At 39.0% G+C, this 13,488-nt stretch overlaps 2 protein-coding genes across 4 annotated transcripts in view; one reads left to right on the top strand and one right to left on the bottom strand.

Moving 5' to 3' along the window:
• The first annotated feature begins 1,415 nt into the window (after window positions 1–1,415).
• Window positions 1,416–10,173, top strand: rnf32 (ring finger protein 32). Of its 3 annotated transcripts, XM_059326757.1 has the most exons (8): window positions 1,492–1,769; window positions 1,991–2,216; window positions 2,297–2,439; window positions 3,819–3,976; window positions 4,481–4,589; window positions 8,410–8,577; window positions 9,416–9,491; window positions 10,018–10,173. In XM_059326757.1, the coding sequence occupies exons 1-8, from the start codon at window positions 1,686–1,688 to the stop codon at window positions 10,029–10,031; spliced, it is 978 nt and encodes a 325-aa protein (XP_059182740.1). In that variant the 5' UTR covers window positions 1,492–1,685; the 3' UTR covers window positions 10,032–10,173. The 3 variants fall into 3 exon arrangements, with proteins under 3 accessions (XP_059182739.1, XP_059182740.1, XP_059182738.1); XM_059326756.1 differs by lacking the exon at window positions 1,492–1,769 and adding an exon at window positions 1,416–1,463 and having other exon boundaries at window positions 9,416–10,173; XM_059326755.1 differs by having other exon boundaries at window positions 9,416–10,173.
• A 707-nt stretch (window positions 10,174–10,880) lies between these two features.
• Window positions 10,881–13,488, bottom strand: part of lmbr1 (limb development membrane protein 1) — a 36,388-nt gene continuing 33,780 nt past the window's right edge. The window contains exon 17 of the mRNA XM_059326754.1: window positions 10,881–13,249. Coding sequence (XP_059182737.1) covers window positions 13,164–13,249 — 86 coding nt within the window. The 3' untranslated portion in view covers window positions 10,881–13,163. The remainder of the gene's footprint in view (window positions 13,250–13,488) is intronic.

The following is a 13,488-nucleotide window of genomic DNA, read 5'->3' as shown; positions in this document are numbered from 1 at the left end:
TGCCTGCTCTGACGACAGCTTGGTGAGTCACCTAGACACATAGACTAACCTCCTTTGGTCAGGTTCCAACTATTCACTGACAACTCCCTGACAATAAAATAATCATTAGTGAGATTGAGACACAGCACATAGTTTTCAACGAGCAAAATTGTCTTTGCATGGTGATAGAAGGGGATAGACATAGAAAACTTTGTAAATGTGTAACTATCAGCAGTGGCGTAAGACATATTCAGATCTTTTATTTCAATAAAAATAGCAGTACAACAGTGTCAAATAGAGCTACAGAGATGTGTTGATTAATTAATTAGCTGTCAACTATTAAATAATCACAAACTTTAAAAAAAAGTTAATTAGATTTGGGTTCGGGTTAAGGTTAGGTAAATATTATTAAAGGAAAAAAGTTTAATAAAAACTATTTTATCAACTGAATATCTTTGAGTTGTGATTTTTTTATTTTGGGATGTCATGTTTTTACAATTTTCTGACATTTTACAGAACAAACAACTAATTGATTAATCAAGAAATTAATTGACTGATGACTAATGGGCAATGTAAATAATCATTAGTTCTAGCCCTACAGTGTAAAAACACACCATTGCAATTCAAATTCATGTATTTAACATAGGTATTATTATTATTTTATTAAAATGCAGTTACATATCAGAAGTAAATATATTCAAATATTCCTTATGTACCAGAATTTGATTATTATTACCAATGCATCAATGCGACAGCAGAGAGTAAATAAGACCCAATCATACACAATATCATATTAACAAATCTACAGTTTGATTTAATTAATAATCTACAAAGTAAATATAGCTGTCAGGTAAATGTCAGGTAGTAAAAGGTGCAATATTCCTCTCTAAATTGTTGTGCAATAACAACATTAAGTGGTAAAGCAATTTGTTTTCTCTGTGGCTTGAACTTTTCATTTTCATTTTTTTTTTTTCATCGTTTTTTAATCACATAAAATTATTAAAGCACCATACTTGAATAACATAAAGTCATATTATTACATAATATAAAAAGCACAATTTAAAACACAGAAAGGTTTTAATAGGCACTGGATATGATAGAAGAGCATATTTAAAAAAAATAATAATAATTCCATTTTTTACCACTCAACTTCCTTTTTACTACATCATCACTGCATCAATAATTATATTCCAATGTTATATTACTCTGTAATGGGCCATTCCTCACAATTAGTGCTTACTTTTGATACTTTAAGTGTATTTTAATGCTAATACTTATGTAAGGGTATTTTTACACTAAGATCACTCTTTCTAACACAAAACACATCTCATGTATGGTGTTTTTAATTTAGAAACGACAACCAATCAGCTAACACTAAGGTCTCGGATCAGCCAATCAGAGGATTCGAGTGGAGAGGAGGCGGGCCTTGATTTGTTGCTTGGCAACCAGTGAAACACTGCGTTGATAGGATGGCAATGCGGAAGGTTTGTATGTTAGCTGCTTTTTTAAACGTATTTTGTTAATTTGTTAATTCATAGAAATGAAAAACGAGTTCTTTTAATTCAGTATTTAGACATTGTCCGACCTTAGGCTTGAAGCTCATGTCGTTAGAAAGACGTATAGGAAGCTAACACCTGTGTTAACTGAGCTCCATAAAGCTCCGTTTACAATGAAAACAACCAACAATTACAATTAATTTGTAATTTATGCGTAAAATGTGTTTATACTTACGACATTTCAATGGACCCAGAAGACAGACTAGCCGAGCTTTTTTTATGACTGTTTTAAAAGTAATTTCCCTTGACACGCTCATTGCTGCATTAGTGAATTATCTTTGGCAATCATATCATTTTCCATTTGGCTGTGCAGTGATTTATTCTTGCATTTTGCTACTATTGTGTCTAGACAGTATGGTTCAGAATACATTCAGTTGAATTTATTGTTTATTCTAGTCTGAGATAAATACTGAGTAAGTATATGCAGTGACGAACATTTATATCATATGTCACAGGGTTTGGCAACTAAAGCGGGCAACAAGTTGGTGATCACCTCAGTTGCCTTTCAAGACCACATCACACGCAGCCTGCTGCATCCAAATTTCTCACTTTCTGACCCTTTGCTGAGATGCAAAAGAAAAGTGCACAGAAAAAAAGTTGAGGAAAGGTATCATCAAACACAAGATCTGCAAGAAGAGAGAGAATATGTGCTGGATTCAGCTCCACCTCCTTTAACATTAGGTAAAATTAACACTAAGGGAAATGTGAAGAGATGTTATTTCTTGTGACTATATAACCAGTATTTTTCTTATTTCTTATAGCTCAGAAGTTGGGTTTGGTGGCCTTCCCTGCAGGGAGGCTGACAGAGGACGAGTGGACTCAGGTCAAGGCGAGGTCTGTTCAGCAGGGGGACTCAGCTCAGCCCTGTGCAATATGCAGGGAGGAGTTTTGCCTTCAGCCTCAGGTATTCCCCCAACACAGTAGCTACTGTTAATACTCTCTGATAGAGCTCTTTCTTTCTTTCTTTCTTCTTTTTTTTTCTTTTTGCATGTTTCCAATGTTCTGTCTGTCCTAAGGGAAACCTGTGTTTCCGTATACACACATGGGCACACACACAAAGCCACCCCCAACCACCTCCTCCCCCCTGCAGTTCCTGTATGTTCTAATCTGTGTAGACAACTGTACAAATTTACCCATACTGCCTTGGAACTCAACTGTGACGTGATGATGTAGCAATCAGTGTGTTACTGTGAGGGTCATTCAGTCTTTTACACCTTTCCGATCCCCTTTTAAGATGCCAATCTCCTCAAGAATGCAGGACTAGAATAGGCGGCCTCACAAAGCACAGTTGCCATAGATGCACGTGTAAATATTAGTTTGACTCAGGGGGGGAAAAAAGTTAATTAGAGCCTGCTAACAAGGGAAAGTGACAGGAGGGAATCTTTGTTGATTTGGCATTTTCTTGCAAGCCTTCATATTGTAACAATGCATTTGTGTGCCACAGTCTTGTGTTGCATTCAAGCATTAAAAATGCTTAAAGCAGCAGTTATTCTCAGTTGTGTGGACTAAGATATTTCTTTGTCCAGCTCATAAAATTGAATACCAATCAGAAACGTCCCATAATAGGTCAGGATTTAAAAGAACATGTTACTCCGCTTTCTACTATATTTTTATTCCCTTTCTATGTTTTGTGTCTGTCCAAAAACTGTAGCCTTAAAGCATTGTGAGAAGTGAAATTTCTCAGTGGTCTAATGGCTTGTCGAGCTCCTGGAAATTGTACACTGCGGGGGGCCCTTTCACTGGTGATGGAGTGTGTTGGTCAGGCCAAAAACAATGGGAAATCAATATGCCTCCCCCCTGCCCTCTAGAGATCTGAGTAAACTGGTTTGTGTGCCAAGCCCCATAGCTATGGCTGTCTCCTTTCAGACGATAAAAGAGTCCCTCTCACAGGTAGAGGAGACTATAGTCCAGGTCCCAGCCGGCCCACTGGGGGTCCTGCTGACTGCCTCTATCCTCTCAGCAAATAACACTTAAAGGCAGATACACACATTCACATACGTGCATGAATACACACATTTAGCATGGCTTAAGGCCCACATACACACACAGCATGTGCACAGACTGTATACTGTATGAAAGCTTTTTTTCTAAGCACTTTAAGAAAACCTAAAAACCAATACACATTTAGCAGCATCCTCTGGAGACATTTCAACCCATATAGTCAGTCAACCTATGAAATCTAAACTGTAAGATTTATGTTTTGATGGTTCTTGTTTCCTTGAATGCATGCTACACTTTTAATTTCACATGTACTAAGTAACGTATGTGACTGTTTGTTTTTAGGTGCTGCTGTCTTGTTCTCATGTTTTCCATAGAGCATGTTTACAAGCTTTTGAGCGGTTTTCTGGAAGAAAATGCTGCCCGATGTGCAGAAAAGAGCAGTATGAGACACGGCTGATCCACGATGCAGCTCGCCTATTCAGACACCAATGTGCCACCAGGTAAGTGCACTAGATTAAAAACAAATGCATAAAATACTTTGTTTGAATAATTATATAGAACATATATCCATATTTACGATACTGCACAATAAGAATTCAGAAGTCAACCTCACCAAGGCTATATTACACTGCAAATCTTAGTGCTCACTTCAGATTTATTGCTCAGATCTGTTTCTTCTTTTCTTATTTGGCTGTTCATATTAATTTTTAAATGTGGCAAACATCAGATTCCAGTTGTGAACTGGTCATGGTCCTGAACCGACTCGCATGAACAAAAGAACAATACCAATATACTGTATATGACTATCTACGTTGGGATACGTGGGACCACAGTTTTTTATGTGAAGCTAATGGCTTTACATAATCATAGCAATCAATGAATACAGTGTTTGTTTTATGGGTTTTTTTTTAACATTTCACTATAACATTTCAAACAGTTTTGAGTGACTTTCTGAATGTACTTTGTGTGTAAATATATATATTTATGTGTGTATGTTTGTGTAGAATTCAAGCATGCTGGCGAGGCTACATTGCTCGAAAAAGTTACCGCAAATTGAGGAAAACCATCTGTCCGAAAGACAAACAGCTACGACGGAAATTCTTTGAAGCAAAGGTGAGTTTGGACTTCAAATCTGCAGCAATCACAACTGGGTCTTATAGACAGATTAAAGGTATACAACTCGACTCATATAAAAGTAATCCCTTTCAATCATCACTGTGATGTTTTATTGGGGTTGGGGGAAAAATAAATTCACTTAAGTATATTTTCTTTGCAATTTTGGAATAAATTCTTTACTGCCTGAATAATTTTCAAAAAAGTAAATGTAAACAAAAATCACAATTAATTGTAATATCGAAACACAATCAACACCCAAGTATTGTGATGGTATCGAATCAGGAGAAAAGCATATCGTCTTAGCCCTAGTTTTTAGACTATTTAGTTGATCAAACAAAGCCTGTGATGTCTTGAGGGCTGAGACATGGGTTTCAGGGACTCACTGACCCCACTGCTAACCTACAGACACACACACACACACACACACACACACACACACACCTTCACCTCCTCTCACCCTCTCAAGCTCCTTTGATGCTTTGTGAATCATACACTGTTTACCCACTAATGTGGAGAGAGTTTTGTGTTTTAGTCAAACAGTCTGGACATTCCAGTGTCAACACAATAGCCTGATGTCTCCTGTGCATATTGGGTCTATTGGATCTATCTATATGTCTGCTGTGTGTGTGTGTGTGTGTGTGTGTGTGTGTGTGTGTTTGGCTTTGTTACTGGGTTGGATGAGAAAGGGTGAAGAGGTGATGTTGACCATGAATACCTGACGCAGGTTGTCATTTCAGCCTTTGTTCTTAAGTCCCATTTTAAAGCTATAAATCATGCAACGACTGGACTTGATGGAGGGATTATTTAAAAGTGGCCTCAAGAGCAGCCAGTGGATGGGGTCGTTTGACTCTGAGGCTGTGTTGCCTTCACGGTGGCTCTCAGGAAAAGGGAACATTGCCACCTAGTGAACCTCCCCCAGCTGAGGCCTTGGTTGACCAAAGACGAGACTGGTCACTTTATCTTTTAACCAAACATCAGCGCTTCAGGGATGCAGAGGAATTTCTCATCTTAAGATGCACAGAGACTGTATGTCCAATGTCTAAAAGAACAGGCCCTATTTATTTCTATGTGCAGTGTTGTAATCATACAGAGTGCTCCTACGCTTCAAAGAGGCTGATTAAGCAAATGTGACAAATGTGTGAGGGCCACGGTCATAATGTGTTGCAAGGGTCGGGGTGTCCTACCCATCCCCCTGTCAGTCTCTGTCATCTCGCCTATAAACCATGCCTTAACATGTCACGTAAACAAAGACACAGCATTTACTGAGCCAATTAACTCTGTTCTAACACATTAGGCCATGTCCGGGTCCACATGCTTCGAGTCATAGACGTTGTCAGTCACTTTACATTCAAGTTGTGTGATTCAGTGGTTTGTGGGTGGTCATGAGATTGTCTCATATCTTTTGTCACACTGAGGATGATCTTCAAGAGCCGTGAGCTGCGCAACACCGCGCTGACAGGTCTGATTGACTTGATTTTCAAGGGGAAGACTTATTTGCTTAGCTGACTGTAATGCAAACAGGCGTGTTAGTGCTGGGCTGGAACCTGTGCGAAATGGGGGAACCTATTTTTTCAGTTTTCCTTGTGATAGCAGAGGGCCATAAAGCATCTTTGTACCACGAAGCCACAGGTGTTCCTGGAAAAAAAAGGAAAAAACTGCCACAATCAGGTCAGTTTGAGAAATCTTATCAGCTGATCCTGATGCCCAGCTTTCAATTTTTACTCACTTCGGAGGTCCGACCCTGAGTCAACACATTAAGGAGACACAACCGGCATCTAGATGGATTGCCATGAGATAACGCCTCTGCGCTCCACCTCCTCTCCTCCCTCCGTGTCCTCTCCCGTCCGCATCTCCTGTAGAGAAAGGCAAAGTTCACCAGAGGCTGTACTGTTTGCCTTGACTGTCGAAAAGTCAGCCAGGCTCATAAAACCCCTCCATCCGTATGGTCAACAGTTGTTTAATTAGTGATAAAAGCCTTGCTGTAAAGCAATTCTGATGTCACCATGATGGGCTTAGGGATGGGGTTTGTATTTCTGTGTGTGTGTGTGTGTGTGTGTGCGTGTGTGGGAGTGAGTGTGTGTGTGTGTGGGAGTGTAACAGACAGTGCATTTGTGCAAAGAGGTGTTAATGCTAATACTAATACTATACTCTCCCAGGTGTGGTTGACAGAAAATTGTTGCCAGCCATTTCGGTAATCATTAATCTAAATATTGTTTCAACACAAATATGCTAAATATCGTTTCAGCTTCTCAATTGTGAGAATTTTGCTGCTTTTCTTTGTTCATGTGATAAAACTGAATATCTTTAGGTGTTTCACAAAAAACAAGCAATTTGAAGACGTCACCTTGCGCTTTAGAAAATTGTGAAGGCCGTTTAACAATATTTGTTAACATTTTTAACATTTTATAGACCAAACTATCAATTGGTTAACTGAAAATCAGACCTACACTAATATATTGAATAATCACATACAGTCATTCAACTTGTGACACAAGCATGACTTATGCAGTTGGTTTTTCCGGAGCTTTCACTCACATCTCATGGTCTTCCATCAGATGCAGTTTGCTCAGTTGTCATGGAGACAGTTCAGCTCTTATCATTTAATTGTGAAGATTATGTTGCTTACATTACATGCAGACATATATGTTTATTGTTTAATTGTACAGTGCTCTTTGGAACTTATATATTTATAAATAGCCTGTAATTTGACTATTGAATATGTTTGATGCATATGCCAGCATTAATTGTTGCCTAGCAACAGCGCTTTAAATGGGAGAGGACAGATGAGTTCTGGGAGGACAGATAATGGAAAGAATCCTTAAAATCGGTCAAGAGAATAGAAGAGGTGATGAGACGCTTCAGTTAAATGGAGATACTTTATTTCAACACAAATCTTGTCCACATCTTTCCTGTAGAAACACAATATCATACACCCTCAGAAAAATTATGACCATTGACAAAAAATGTATATCTTTAAAATATATTTGTTTGGATTCTTTTTTTTCTATTCATGTAGCTAACTGTTTTCATTTTCTATTGTTTTTTCCCAAATAAATGTCTAAATGTTGTTTCAAAGCAGTTGTTACTCATATTTGTTCGTTGCCATATTTTATAACGTTGTGGTGGGGAAACAATGAGTCTTTTATTCATTGAGCAAAAAGCAGTCATTTTAAAATCCTGTGTCTTAAAACACCTGAATATATTTATTCCACCATGTGTAAAGTATACTCTTACCAGGTTGAAAAATGCCCAAATTCCTAAATAAAATTGCTTTAATGTGAAGGCTCTGCCTGGAAACATACCAATCATGTTCAGTTAAGAAACACCTGCTCAGTGTAGGACCCTGTTGTTCTGACAAAACTGGTACAGAAATGTGGCAGCAATTGTATATAAAGTTATTAGGCTTATTATAGAAGTTATTTTGGATGAGAGATTAGTAATTCCATGGCACATTGTCATTTGGAACATTTAGTAATTCATTAGTTTTCTGTCCAGACATTGTGTACAAGACAGCGGAGAGAACATGTTCATGTGAGAGTACAGAAGACAGAAAAGGTGTCAGAGATTTGTGTGTCTCCACGTTTCCCAGAACTGTCTTTCTTTTTTTTTTTTTTTTTTTTTACTGGTTTCCATTAATTCTCCATGTTAGTGGGAGACGTGACTGTATTGATCTGGCTGTTTAACAACTGCACCCTGTCAGCATGCCTCAGCCATTACAATACACACAAACAATTAGCCTCCGCCGAAAACACGACTCTATTGTGTATCTGAATGAAACATGCCTCCTTTGTGCCACTAAAATGGTTTTTCTAATTAGTTGCAGGAGTTGAATGACAGCTTTGTCCGATACTGTCACACCGACACGGAGGCTTTTCTGAGTGATATCAACCGCTCCCTGTCATCAAGCAGACGAGTGTTCCAGCAGCTGGAGAGAAAGCACGTCTCAGAACCTCAGGAGAGCGACTGGGACCGAATACAGAGCCAGGTTGGGAACAAGACACAAGCCACTTCTATCATTAAACAAGGCCCCGTAAAAATATCTAATCCTCGTCTTCTTCTCCCAGCCTTGCCTTTCCCCTTGACATGTTAACGCTTGCATGGGGACGACTGCATCACAGCTGCTGTATAGAAAGTACACCTTTCCAGAGGTGATCATACACTTTATCAAAATGAATGGCAGTGGGTAGGCTAGTAATCCTCCGTGTTTACAAAAAACACGAGCCCGTCTGATAATGCACGGCAGGCTTTTCATCGCCTTGACTGCTGTGGAGGAACTGAAAAGACATTAAGATTTGCTGTTCCATAAGGCTCCATTGTTGGCTTTCATTGCAGCCAGTACCATTTTCCATAGAGGGGGCGGGGTGTGTGCAAAGAAGATGTCTTTTTTTTTTTTTCTTCTTCTTTATCTGGTGTGAAAAGGTTGAGCACAAGGCAGGAGTGGCTCAGCCTTGACATGGAGTATCAAACAGTGAATGTGCTTTCAACACATACCTTGCACCTTTTTCACGGGTGCAAACTCTATAAAGCGGACTGCAGCTCGTTATGAAACGTTTAACGGCCGGGCATGTTGGCCCCTAAATACAGGAAGCTGTCTCTGGTTAATCATTGGTGGAGCTGTGCGTGTGTTGCTTTGTTTTTATAAGGATCACTGATAAACATGTTATCACCTCGTGTCTGATCAAACCCGTCAGGTAGTTGCTAACAGATTTGGTTCAGAGTTCTTTACCCTCAAATCAACAGGACATGCAAACATTACCTCTGATGACAGTTGTCTGTGCATCAACTGATATTCTTAAAGTAGTCGAACTGTTTGTTTCCAACAGGTTATCCAGAGAGGTGGTTTGGACTGCCCCATCTGCCTGGCTGCATTGTACAGCCCGAGCCCCATAACAGAAGCAGGTACATCCAGCAATCAACAACACAGATGCACCGTTCTTCTGTCCTGTTCCCACCTCTTCCATCAGATCTGTCTAGAGTCCTTTGAGGCCTTTTCTATAGAGAGCAGACCATCCTGTCCTCTGTGCAGATCTGTCTACCATAAAAAACTAATCTAAGCAGATACAAATGTATGCATGATAGCTTTTTCAGATGATCTCATGTAATATTTAGAACCATGGATCATAATACCACTTTTTCATGACTGCTACCGATACATTAAATGGCATCATTGATGCATTAAATGGGCTATGGAAACGCCTCTGCAGAATAAGTTTTGACAAAGGCAATATTTAACTTGCATGAATGATAAGCCTTTTCCACTGTTGGTATCTTCTCAGCTAATATAATAATGTGTTCATCTCCAGACGGCATGACCAAGCATGGCCAATACCGGGTGACATGAAAGAACAATTCAAAATTAGAGTAGATGGGTTTGTTTCCAGTTCACGACTTCTACTTCTTCTACTTTCTTTCTAGCATTTCACAGCTATCCATAGATGATTGTGCCAACTTCTGATGAAATCACACTGTCATCTAGTTTATTTGCTTCAAACCAATAAATGTAGAGGCACCTAATTCACATTTCTTTTTTGCATCATTTTAAAAATTAATTTGACAATTGAATGGAAACATGGATGATGTTTGTGTGCTGGTTAAAATTTGAAGATGTGTCCAGCCTTTATGCTAAGCTAAGCTAACTGGGTCCCCTGGCCCTAGCTCCGCTTAGTGCACAGACATGCACAATATAAACAAACTGAATGTAGTTCCCAAAATGCCAAACTATTTTGTTACCTCATCTGTTAGTATTGATACCCAGGGTGTCTCAATGATCAATGAAAAGCATTCATTAGGCATTTTTCTACTTTTATTTGCAAACACACAAACATCAAAAATAACTAAACATACATTTAGCAAACTGAGAAATCGTAAAAAAATACATTCACAAAACATGTACCAAAAATAACATGCAGAGACCGACTGACAGACAGTACAGGAAAAAAAAGCTGCTTCACTTACAGTACAGGCCAACTCTCAACTTTTGAACCCCCAAACAACACAGAGATGTACTGTAAAGGCAACAAGAAACGCTTGCTTGAATAAAAAATGACCCTCTCGGTTCTTACCTGCAAGAAGTGTGATTGTGATGTTTTATTAGAGGAGAGACATTTCCCTGCTGAATAAAGAGAGCCCAGTGTTACCACTGTCTGCAGTGGATGAATGCACAACCAGGATGAAACTGGAAATAAATCTGCCTCAAGATATTTTAGTTATTGTAGTTCATCCAGATAAAGTAAACATTTCTTTTTAATTTCACGAATTCATCCAACAGTTAAATTATTTTTTGCCAAATTACAGGTTCATCCTTCTCTGCTTGCCATGTTACCGTAGGCTGTTGATTTTCACAGTATCCACTGATCAGCATGGTATTGATGTCAATAATATAGCTGTGGACACAAGCTAAACAAATGAAATTCCACACAAAACAGAAAATCTACTAAATGTTTCTCCCTGTTAAGAATGAAACATGGTTTTGCTTTTGGTTTCAGATGGTAAGAGCTGTGTAGATCACCCTTTATAAAACAATATCAGTCTGATTTTTTTTAATTAAGAAGATGGCTTCAGCATAAGTTTTGTGATTTTGAGAGTTACATTTTCCTTAAATCCAGTCTTTGTAAAATAGCAATAACCAATGACAGACAGCTGTGATGTAAAACATTCCCTGTCCTAACAAACAAAAGTTTAAAATGCATATAAAAATTTAAATTTCCTCACTTTGCTTTTGTCATCATGTCACAATGAAAACAATAAGGTCTATAATGCCATAAAAATAGCATCATTCGATCACTCAACCCTATCCTAGCAAGTGCTCAAGTCTTATGGGCAATGAATGAGTCTTAAAATGCATCCTCTCACTAGATAAGAGCTACTGTGACAACATTCATGGCAAAAAAGCAATGTGTACGTTACGTCCAGCTGGCTTGAGACTAGAAACTCAGTGGCGTACAGGGGATCACAGTGGAACTGTCTGAAGACAAACATTGTACATGCACACATATGTGCATGTACATAAACAACACAGAACAAGAAACAACCTTAACATTAAGCCTGCGAGACGCTTGTCATTTAAGGCATTTAAGGTGGTTCTGGAGACAAAGAACATCACAGTTCAGAAGATTATGCAGCAATACAACTACATGTAAATGGGGCCTGAGTCACCAAGTCTTTCTACCAGCTGCAAAGTTGCACATTTTTCCACTCATGCATTCTGTATGTGAAGACTGTTACAGGTTTGCATTAGATTTAGGTGTTTTATAAAAAAAATATGTACAACAAAATACAGATTGCTTAGTGAGTCAGACCCTCAGTGGGCTTAAGGAGGGCCCAATATTTACATCCAAATAATGAAAAAGAGGTATGAAACACAATATAATATGTACATGTAAATACAACATTTACAAAAATGACAACAAATTCGACAAATTTTTCTGTGCCCTGTGAATTTACAATAGATTTTTTTGGGGGATGAGCAAAAATGCAATGAAATTTTTCTTTTTTTTACCATGTGCATAATAACATTTCAAGGAATACAGCCACAAGATCAGCTCCAAATGCACTAAAGCATTCTGCTTTTTGGAACTGAAGTGGATACAACTCCCATATAGTTTCCCATTTGCAGAGTAGCTCAAGTCTAATCTAGAGCACCTAAAAAAAGTTCTTACCCTACTTCATACAAACTAATGACATCATCAATAAAGTTAAAGCGCACTTGAGTAAAGCCAAGTAAAAAGACAAATGACAGCACGAGTGCTAAAATCTGAGGCCCATCAGTAACGACAGAGCCAATGCATATAATGTGAATTGTATTGATGATGTGCGGTTTTATGTACTGGCTGTGATGAGTGAATAACTTTGACTTTTATCATGCTTCACAAAGCACATTTTGTTATTTTCACATTTTGAGCTTAAAAAGAAAGACAAATTGACACCTTATCATGCCTGTATCAGTTCACATAACAATCAAAGACCGTACACTGCAAATGCTCCTTGTATTACCGACACCGATTACCGTGGACATACTGACATTAAAAAATAAGTCTAATTGAAATGTGGCGGTCTATTTACTATACTGAGTACAGAGGAAGAGTAGGGTGATGGAAATAACCCTTTGCCTTTAAGCTAAATGTAAGACTTAGAAAAAAACATTGTTAGACCTGCGTTACCCTCTTGCTTTTGTCTAGTGCAGTGGTGAAGAGGTTATAGAGGAAAAACGGGGAGGGGGGTGCCCCTGAAGCAAGAGATGGGTGGTGTAAAGTCACAGTCGCGGTTGAGGTCAACATCAAGGTCACTGCAGTGATGCCAGTCTATTTCACTCCTCAGTCTCATCCCTGGCTCTGTCCCAGCTTCCATCCGAGACGCAGAGGATGGAATGTCACGAAGCTAAATTGCTCTCAGCCTCCATTTGCAGCATCCGTCAGACACTGCCTGGGTTTATTAAGTTCCTTCCAATCCCTTTCACCTTTCAGCAGTCAGGCAGTACTGTCGAAATCTCCCTTTGGCTGTGCTAAGGTGTGTGTGTGTGTGTGTGTGTGTGTGTGTGTGTGTGTGTGTTTGTGTGTTGATCTATCGTCCCTTTCACAGAGTTTTCTGATGCCCGTTGGCCGAGAGCTTCCCAGATTCAGGGTCCGTGGGGCTGTTTGACAGTTGCAATTTATCCAGACCTGGGCAGGGGGAGATAAGGGAGAGAAATCTCATTAAAAAGACTCAGACTTTCACTTAGACAGAGGTATTGATGTGCTTTTTTTCCCCTCAGTGCCTCTGTCTGACATTTTCTAACCCTATCCCACCCTGTGTATCACACATCCACGGCCTGTCACCACAAGCCTTTGAGACTAGCCCCATCCTCTGTCACATGTCAGTCCCGCAGCACATTGGATCTCTGCTGCAATTTCTTCCATTT

The sequence above is a fragment of the Centropristis striata genome, chromosome 23 (genome assembly GCF_030273125.1).
Source record: "Centropristis striata isolate RG_2023a ecotype Rhode Island chromosome 23, C.striata_1.0, whole genome shotgun sequence".
NCBI lineage: Eukaryota > Metazoa > Chordata > Actinopteri > Perciformes > Serranidae > Centropristis > Centropristis striata.
Note: the sequence above shows the minus strand (reverse complement) of the source record. Positions and strands in the feature narration are given on the sequence as shown.